Consider the following 8,683-nt stretch of genomic DNA (forward strand, 5'->3'; position numbering starts at 1 on the left):
GTGTGTGTGTGTGTGTGTGTGTGTGTGTGTGTGTGTGTGTGTGTGTGTGCGCACATGTGTGTGTAGAACAAGAACACCTCTCCAAGACACACACATCCCAAAAAGGAAGCTGTAGCCACACATCGGGTCTGGGTGTGGTGCTCCATGTGGGTATGACTTTAATAAAGCAGGAATTTTATTTTGAAAGGAAAGAGATATTTTAAGACTAAGAGGTTTTCACTGACCCTCAACGTATAGAGCTGTTTCTTAACACTTGGGTTACCAGTTTAAATACCCTAAAAATACTTCCACAAAGAACAGTCACGAAGGTGATGACAAACTGGGCAACAATACAAGTTTATAGGAGAGTATTTTACAGATGGTCTGAACATTTTGTCAGGATTTTATCATTTATATATCGCTGCTCAAGTGATTGTGCCCCCCCCCCCCAAAAAAAACCAGAATAAAAAGCTATATGAGCCTAAAAATTATATTAGCTAAAATAACCTTCTTTAATTGAAACCTGCATTAATTGATTTTTGGCCACTTGGCGGTAGCACAACAAGCTGTCAACACAACATTGACATATTATCGCCTCATAAAGTTATGTTAGTAAATAGGTGCTTATCATACATCACACACAGAGGAACATTATCAAGACATCAATTAAAAAACTTTTCTTTTAGCTCTGTTTTTGGTCTCCACCGACTCCTGAGTGAAATATCTTTCTCGTATGAGCTGCTAAATGCTCTGCTACGTTCACCAGCTAGTCTGTAATTTTGTTTGTCTGCTGATTGATGCTGTGCAAGTCACATGTAATGGGTTTGTATGAGATTTTTTGTTGTTGCTGATAACAGCTGCCCGATCTAGCTGGAAACGTGTTTGATTAGAGTAGTGAATCGAAACAGTAAAGTTGAAGGACGCAAAAACAAAATGTATCATAATTATGTGTGGAATTGTCACTATGAGCGATTGATGCGTGGTTGAGATCACAATATTGGATTGGAGCAGCTTTATGTATCCTATGATACAATATTTAATCCTTGGCTGTGTTGGAATTCACATACTAACATCACATAGTAAGATTGTGTGTGAGCAGTCTGATGGTGGCAGACTTAATTGTTCATTTAGTTGGCAGTACGCTGTACACTGATTGAATAGTAGTATACAGTACGTTAGTATGCGATTTAGAACAAAGCCCTTGTCTGATATCTTAGCAAGCGGTTAATCAAAATCAGCCTGATGGGATCATACACATATTATTAGAAAGACCAGAAAGAAACAGACCTGATTGTACTTATAACTACAAATTATACAGTGATATATTTAGAGATGAATGTTATACCAAAATCTAACCAGCCAGACAGTTTCCAGTTAGCCAGCCAGATCTAGAGAATGTTTTAGTACAAAGAACATCAGCCAATGAGAGTGAAGTAACAGTGGTTGACAGGCCTACCAGGCCTTGTGGATGGCGTATGCAGTGCGCGTCTCTCGTCCCTCCTGTCTGCTGATGTTCTTGGCGGCCTCCACCACCTCCTGTGTGGTCTGGTAGTCCTTCAGAGACCACTCGTGGACTGCTACCTCGCCATACTGCAGTATACCAACCTGAATGTGCGCACACACACACACACACAAGTATTTCAACAATGCCACATCTTTATGGTTGTGCTGGCACATAATTGTGGAAAGCAACATCTGAGACTCTTGTTTCTGGGGTGAACTATCTCTTTAAGTACCAATCTTGTTCTGAAAGCAAACAGTGCTCTTGGGGAATTTTTGAATTCATTCAAAAACCAGAGGTATTTCCTCTTCACCTCACTTTGCCTGCTACCCCTTATCCTCCCTTTTCAAAACCCAAACCCCCTCTCTCTTCTCTTGTTGTTTGGCTCAGAATAACGTCCCCAGATCCCCCCCCCCCCCCCCCCCCCCCCCCTCCTCCCCCTCCAGCTAGCTCTGCTCACACGTCCCTTTACATTACTAACGCAGTTCATTCTGGTCATATTTGCCAAACTGGCTCCTCTGTCACTCTGTGCATGTTTTCACTCAAGAGACTATAGCTTGTCTTACTCTTCTGGGCAACAGCTATGGGGTTTCAGAGATTTAAGTGGGAGACTCACTCAAATTCAAACCCCCAAGTTTCCATTACTAATGTAAATAATATTTATAGGCAGTGCAAATAGACATCGACTTGCACTTTTACCTGCATCTGGTCCAAGCTGATGTGGAACTTGCTGAGGATGTTGCTGAGGAAATTCTGGACCTCGTACCAGGGGTAGATACTGTTGGAGCCGTCCAGCACGATCACAATGTCCATGTATGTGGAGCACCCTGCCACATGTGGGAGTTAAAAAAAACAAAGAAAAGAATTGGTTGGCTAAAGCAGGCCTGTGCAGCATGTTTCTGTGCCGAAATGTGTGTGTGGAAATGTGTGGTTACTTTGCGCTGTTGGAGCGATGGTCTCTCTCGGTTCTAGGTCGTCGCTGACAGAAGCACAGATGCCAGTGCTGAACAAAGACGTTCCACATTCCTGAGACCACAGAGGGGCACATGCCTGCCAGACACACACAGACACATAGGAACACATCAGCATCTGTCTTACAGGTGAAGCAATTTCAGGAGCAATTTGAGCGGTTTATATTTTCAAGTGTTTGTGTTTCACTCACAAGACGCGTAGGTGGTTTTTTTTTAGTCGTTATCAAAGGGTTTAAACACGTAGACAAAAATGGTCGGGTAACTGAATGAACACACACAAAAAAAGGCTAAACTAGGGCAGACGGGAAACAAAAAGAAAACAAGTCATGAGAGGGAATAAGTCATGGAAAAACTACAATAGTGTGGTTTGGGGGGCGAGGCAGAGAGATGGAGACTATATTGTTGACGTGTTGGCAGTCGCTGTTGTCATGAGTGGTTTAACAGAGCTGGAACACCAGAGCAGTAAAGCAATTTAAATCTGATTGTGTGAAGGCGGATGAATAAGGGGTGCGTGTGTGGGGGGGGGGGGAGTCGTATAAAAATATTTCTGTCTTCAAAGCGGGCCGTTTATTTGGCTTTTATACCAAGAGGGAGGAATCAGGGGGGAAGTGCGGAAGGAGAAGATGAAAGAGAAACTCGTGCATACAGCAGAGAGACAAAAGAAAGAGACCGAAAGTGGGGTTAGATGGGGGAGAATGAGGGACAGAGAAACATCCTGGTTTTGCTCGCCCTGTCATTATGAACGGGTTTCTCCTCAGGCACTCAGACAGGCAGAGGGGAAGGGATGGAGAGATGGATGAGAGAAAGGAAGGAGGGAGAGGACGGAGGAAAGTGAGAGAGGTGCTATGGCTTTTGGTAGGTCTGTCATTAACAAAGGGCCGGAGACGCATTCCAATCCTGTTATAGACCTGACCACTGGGGTTAAGATAAACACACACACACACACACACACACACACACAAGAGTGGGATAAGCTGGATGACGTTCATGAACTGTACTCGACTCAACACCCAGAGCAACAGTAAAAGCCTGGCAGACACCAAAACACGCTAGCACAGTTGCTTGACATACACATGATAGACACAGTATCTAACATACAAAACACACATTTCTGCCTGCTGGCTCATGCAGACATGTGTTCCTCTGCAAGCCAGAAGCCTTAAAACTGGAGGCTCAGCTGCCAGATGTCTCCATATGCTCTGAATACCGTATATAGAACCTTTTATGTCACAACAATGAGGACTTGCACTTGACTGATCTGAGATTTAACTTTGACTTGAAAACCAAAACAGTATTAGTCTCAAAACTGTACCTCCTATGATCTCGCAAAAATAGAACAGAAATTAGCCAGAGGAAGGCGGGCTTTGCATAGCTGCAAAAACTTGTGTAATTACAGTGATTACACTGTTATGTGTATTCATTGAAGCATGTTGTCAGTTCAGACAGCCGACTCAGTCTGTGTATGACTTTGTAAATGTGCATATGAATCTCCAAAAAGGTATCCAGGAAGGTGGGGATCAGTGAACCGCACATGGTCACATCTAAAGTCAAATTGAAAACAAACCAACGGAGATGATTCACTAAAATTCTGTCAAACAAATACAACCTGCATGGTCTCACCACATCCCTGCAGGCTCCCAAACACAACAGAATGCCCACGTAGCATAAATACAAAGTCAGTGTTGAAACCACATACCAGGAAGCCATCAGGGGAGTTTGGAGTCAGTGTCATTCCCAGGTGAGAATTTCTCAAGTTTTTAGAAACGTTCTGGAGAGCCGTCTCACCTGAGATAGATAGACAGAACAGTTTATTGAAGCATCTGGGTAAAAACAGGGAGAGTTGAGTCGTTACGGATATTTGTTTCTCTCACCTAGATTCACTTTGTTGCAGTTTGAGTTCCTCTCCTCTCCCACGATGCATTTGTACACATCGCCTTTCCTGTTGTTGGGCGGCCCGTCCCAGGGAGCACCGACCAACATCCTTCAACAGAATGTCAGTCGTTTATCGTCAAAGCATTCATTGTACATCCTCTCTGTCTAAGAAGTATGACAGTTTAATTATTTGTTGCTCTTTCTTCATTCCCACTAACACAAACGTACGATTTCTCTCCGTCTGATTCATGTTGTAACACAGAGAAGCCAAACAGAGCGTCCTCTGGACCGGAGAAGATGCGCGGATGCTTTACATCTATGTTGAAACACTGACACAACCCTGAAAAAAATAACAGAAAAGATAATTAAACAGATGACATAAAGAAAAGTATTTTTTGTATTGGCATTCCTTTAAGCTCTTTAACTCCATGGCTGGTGGGTCAGTCATCACAACCATCTAAACTTTGTTCAGTCCCACATAACTTAATGGTAAATTCTAGTGAAGATCACAATGTTTCCAAAGATGCCAAATATGTCAGGGTGAATTCTGAGAAATGTATATAAAATGATTCATAAGACATCTACAATATTTCCATTTGATGAGATGGTGTAGTCATAAAATAACATGGAGTCTCGGGTTTAAATCTTTCACTCAGTGTAAACATAATATCGCTAAAATGAAGAGTTGAAACAAGCTGATGTGAATATAGATGTTGTAACGCCAGATAGTGTGGAATAATAGGAATTTTCCAACCGTAACGCAACCGAAAGGGAAAACTGGATGTTTGCTTTTTTCCCCGAGAGTTAGATGAATGGATCGATACCTCTGTCATATCTGTCCTCAGTATGAGGCTACAGCCAGTAGCTTGCTAGATTAGCTTAGCATAAAAGCTGGAAAAACCTTGTGTGATCTCTCGTTTGTTTAATAAGTCCAAACTAGAATTACCGCCTCACAGTTGTGTGCCTCTACCAAGTTGCAGTTAACATCTATGTCTGTCCAAAATGTCATAATTTTATCCTAGTAGACATTCATGTGAAATTGTCATTATTAGCATATCAATTCCTGAGTTGTGGCCAAAAATGTGTTTTGTGGGCTCACAGTGACCTTGAGCTTTGCCCACCAAATTTTGATCAGTTCATGCTTGAGTCCAAAAGGACGTTTGTGTCAAATGTGAAGAAATTCGCTGAAGGCATTCCTGAGATATTGTGCTCACGAGAATGGACCGGATGAGCGGAACCGACAGACAGACAACCTGAAAACATAATGCTTCCGGCCACAACTATCACTGGTATGAAGGCGTAATCACACAGCTTAACAACGACAAATCCTACGGTGGGTTACTTTTTAGTAGCTTTATATTTACTGTAAAAACAATGGAGCGTTATCAATCGTCTCATCTAACTCTTGACAAGAAAGTGAGGCACATTTCCTATTAAGATGAACTTTTGCTTTACGGCGTTAAGAATACTAGTTGGCGTAAATAATATTGATTAGCTGCTAGAATGAGTGAAAAATATGAAAACTTGGAGCAGTGTGTACACAACTGTACAGTCCAAAGTCGGATTATTATTTACCCTCTTGGCCTTGGGAGAGGGGATTCGAGGGAGGGAGAAGGGGGGGCGTGAAAAATGGATAAACAGAGTGACCAAAGGCAACCTCTGAGGAAAGAGGGAGTTCAGTCTGAGGGGAAAGGGGGAGAGGAGAGGGGAGAGAAGAGGCAAGGCAGGGAAGGGTGTGGGTTAGAAAAACTATGGAGTATAGTAAGCCCCCTGTTGTAACACACAAGCCTGCCCTTCATTCAACGAGAGAGAGAGGGGAGAGAGACACAGAGAAGACAGAGAGCAACAAGATGGTAGTCAGTTCACCGAGTTGTGAACATTTAGGTGTAAACTGAAGCATGAAAACATGTTCCAACTGGCAAAATGAAAGACACACTTCTTATTTGTTCACAGTCTGAACGGGAAAGTTTAAATATAGTTTTCCAACGCCAGAAAAAAAATACATAAAGTTAGATAACACACACCTATACTCAGATTAACTGTTTCTCTTTGTTCATCAGAGTGAAACTAAATGCACAGATGAAACAAGGGTTAACTGATGCTTTTAAAACGTTACATGAACCATAAATACTAGATATATAATTCAACAATATTTGTTCCTTATATTTTGTACAAAAATAATTTTTCCTTTTGATGGATAATGTCATTATCTGGCCTGCTCCGAGGTCATGTTTTTTCTCGTTTCAAATCACTACCTTTGTGTAATTTACTGTCAGTTTTGATTGTCTGTCCCACACTTGTTGGTTTCACCTGTTCCCCATTAGCCCTGCAGTCACCTGACCTCCTGCTCATCATCTCTTCTCATTCCCCCAATGAGTCTGTCTCTATAAATACCTGCCTCGTTTCTTTGTTCTTTGTCGGTTTGTCTTCATCTTTTCTGTGTCCTGCTTGTATTAAAATGTAGAAAAATGCACAGTATACTGTACAGACCAATAACAAATAGATCCACATTTACTGTGCGTCCTAATACCCATACTATTTTGTATGCCAGAAAAATGTATGAGCAAGAGGATCAAAGCTCAAGGTGCAATGTTGTAGAAGTAGTATATCCCAATTGAATGCACACTGCATGAAACAATGCATACTTTGTAAAGGAAGCTACAGTATCTACTAAAAGTGCAAAGCATGTGATTTAGAACACAGCCTTTCAGCTAAAGTGTTAGCTGATGTTGTCAGTGACTGACAGGAAACTAACTCTCCTTGCCATTTCCTTTAGATACACAGTTCCATCTAAATGAAAGAGCATCATCACGTAGGCTAGTGTTTAGTCTCAGAAACACTAAGCTCTGTGACAGTCCACAGTTGGTGTTTGACTTGTCACACTTGTGCATCTACAAGTTATTTGTGGCCCTGGAAAGCAGACTGTGTTGGATCTGTTTTGTTAAAGGGGATTTCTAAATACATTTGAGTTGACATGTAATTTAGCGGCATCCGGGTCATCTACAGTAACTATCCTACTGTGCATAACTCAGTGATTCCACTACAGAAAAGTAGTCCAGATGGGGAACAAGACCAGAATCCTGCTGCCGTGATTATACACCAGCTCACGAACAGATACTTCCCCACAAATACACACTGACATACACAGACCGTTACCTCTGCCAGGCCAATCAGAGGGGGATTCCACTTGGTTTTGAGAAGGAAACTAGATATGTTCAATGTTTCTCTTCCATCTTTGCTCCTGCCTTTCCCACACACTGTTGTTTCTTCTACCTGCACTTTCATTTTCTCTTCTGTACAGATGTTTTCCCTGTATTGTCCTTGCATTTTCAGCCAAGTCTCTTCTCTTTCTCGTACCCAGATGTACTCAACAGACATAAAGCTGCAATTATGTGGGTTTTTTTAAAGCATGACTCCAAGGATGGCAATTTCGTATTGCTGATTGGTCAACCAGATAGCTACAGACTTCCATGTTCCCCAAAGGATGAATAGTGTTGGCTTCGAAGATCCACTGAGTTTTGTCCTGACGTTGTTCAATTGTGGTTTTGAGTTCAATGTTTCAACAACCATTGGATGAATTGGCCTGACATTTGGAGCACACATTCATCTCCAACGCAAAATGAATTTGAATGGCTTTAGTGAGCTGTTAACATTGTATCTAGGCATGATCAGGTCAAACCTTTACTTTGAATTATGACCAAACAGCTGCAATTGAAATGGCAATCCCATCATCCTCAGCTGTACTTTAGTAGATGTTAGCCTGCTAAGATATTGGACATGATAGACATTAGACCTGCTTAATGTCAGCATGTTAGCACTGTCATTGTTAGCATGTTAGCATGCCAACATTAGAATGTATCTCAAAGCACTGCTGTGCTTAAGTAGGGCCTTACAGAGCTGCCAGTAGACTCGTAAGTCTTGTTTCTGCTCATCTTGCAGATCCGAGTGAGCTTCCAATATTTCAACATCCAAACCTCCAGTGACTTTGAGATTCAGCCATCTACCTGATTCTACACAGATGCTTAATGCACTTCACCGATGGGACTATGTGTAGGCAGGGACAGATTCAGTTCTTGATACTAAATCTTACGTATTCATGGCCAGAATGAATATGAATCTTTCCATCCAGCCTTCGTTATTCTCTCATATTCTATCCCACCACCCGTCTTATACACGGTGTAGTAAAATGTTTCTCTCTCTTCTTGTGGCAACATCAACCACCCTCTCCAATTCCAAATTGCTTTCCACAACAAACCAGCCCCCCCCCTGATAACAACCCCTGCTACTGATTTTCTCTGTCATCCTCCTATTTCACTCATTCTCTCATAAACCATAAATTGCTCCTTTCTTTTACCCACCC

At 41.9% G+C, this 8,683-nt stretch overlaps 1 protein-coding gene across 1 annotated transcript in view; it reads right to left on the reverse strand.

The window, feature by feature from the left end:
- Positions 1–8,683, reverse strand: part of itga10 (integrin, alpha 10) — a 24,399-nt gene that overhangs the window by 13,570 nt on the left and 2,146 nt on the right. Inside the window, exons 2-7 of the mRNA XM_031853358.1 lie at positions 4,552–4,663; positions 4,323–4,432; positions 4,148–4,236; positions 2,416–2,530; positions 2,180–2,307; positions 1,436–1,584 (exon numbers count right to left, since the gene is read on the reverse strand). Coding sequence (XP_031709218.1) covers positions 1,436–1,584; positions 2,180–2,307; positions 2,416–2,530; positions 4,148–4,236; positions 4,323–4,432; positions 4,552–4,663 — 703 coding nt within the window. The remainder of the gene's footprint in view (positions 1–1,435; positions 1,585–2,179; positions 2,308–2,415; positions 2,531–4,147; positions 4,237–4,322; positions 4,433–4,551; positions 4,664–8,683) is intronic.

This window comes from Anarrhichthys ocellatus, unplaced genomic scaffold (assembly GCF_004355925.1).
Source record: "Anarrhichthys ocellatus isolate YVR2014 unplaced genomic scaffold, GSC_Weel_1.0 scaffold13, whole genome shotgun sequence".
Classification (NCBI taxonomy): domain Eukaryota; kingdom Metazoa; phylum Chordata; class Actinopteri; order Perciformes; family Anarhichadidae; genus Anarrhichthys; species Anarrhichthys ocellatus.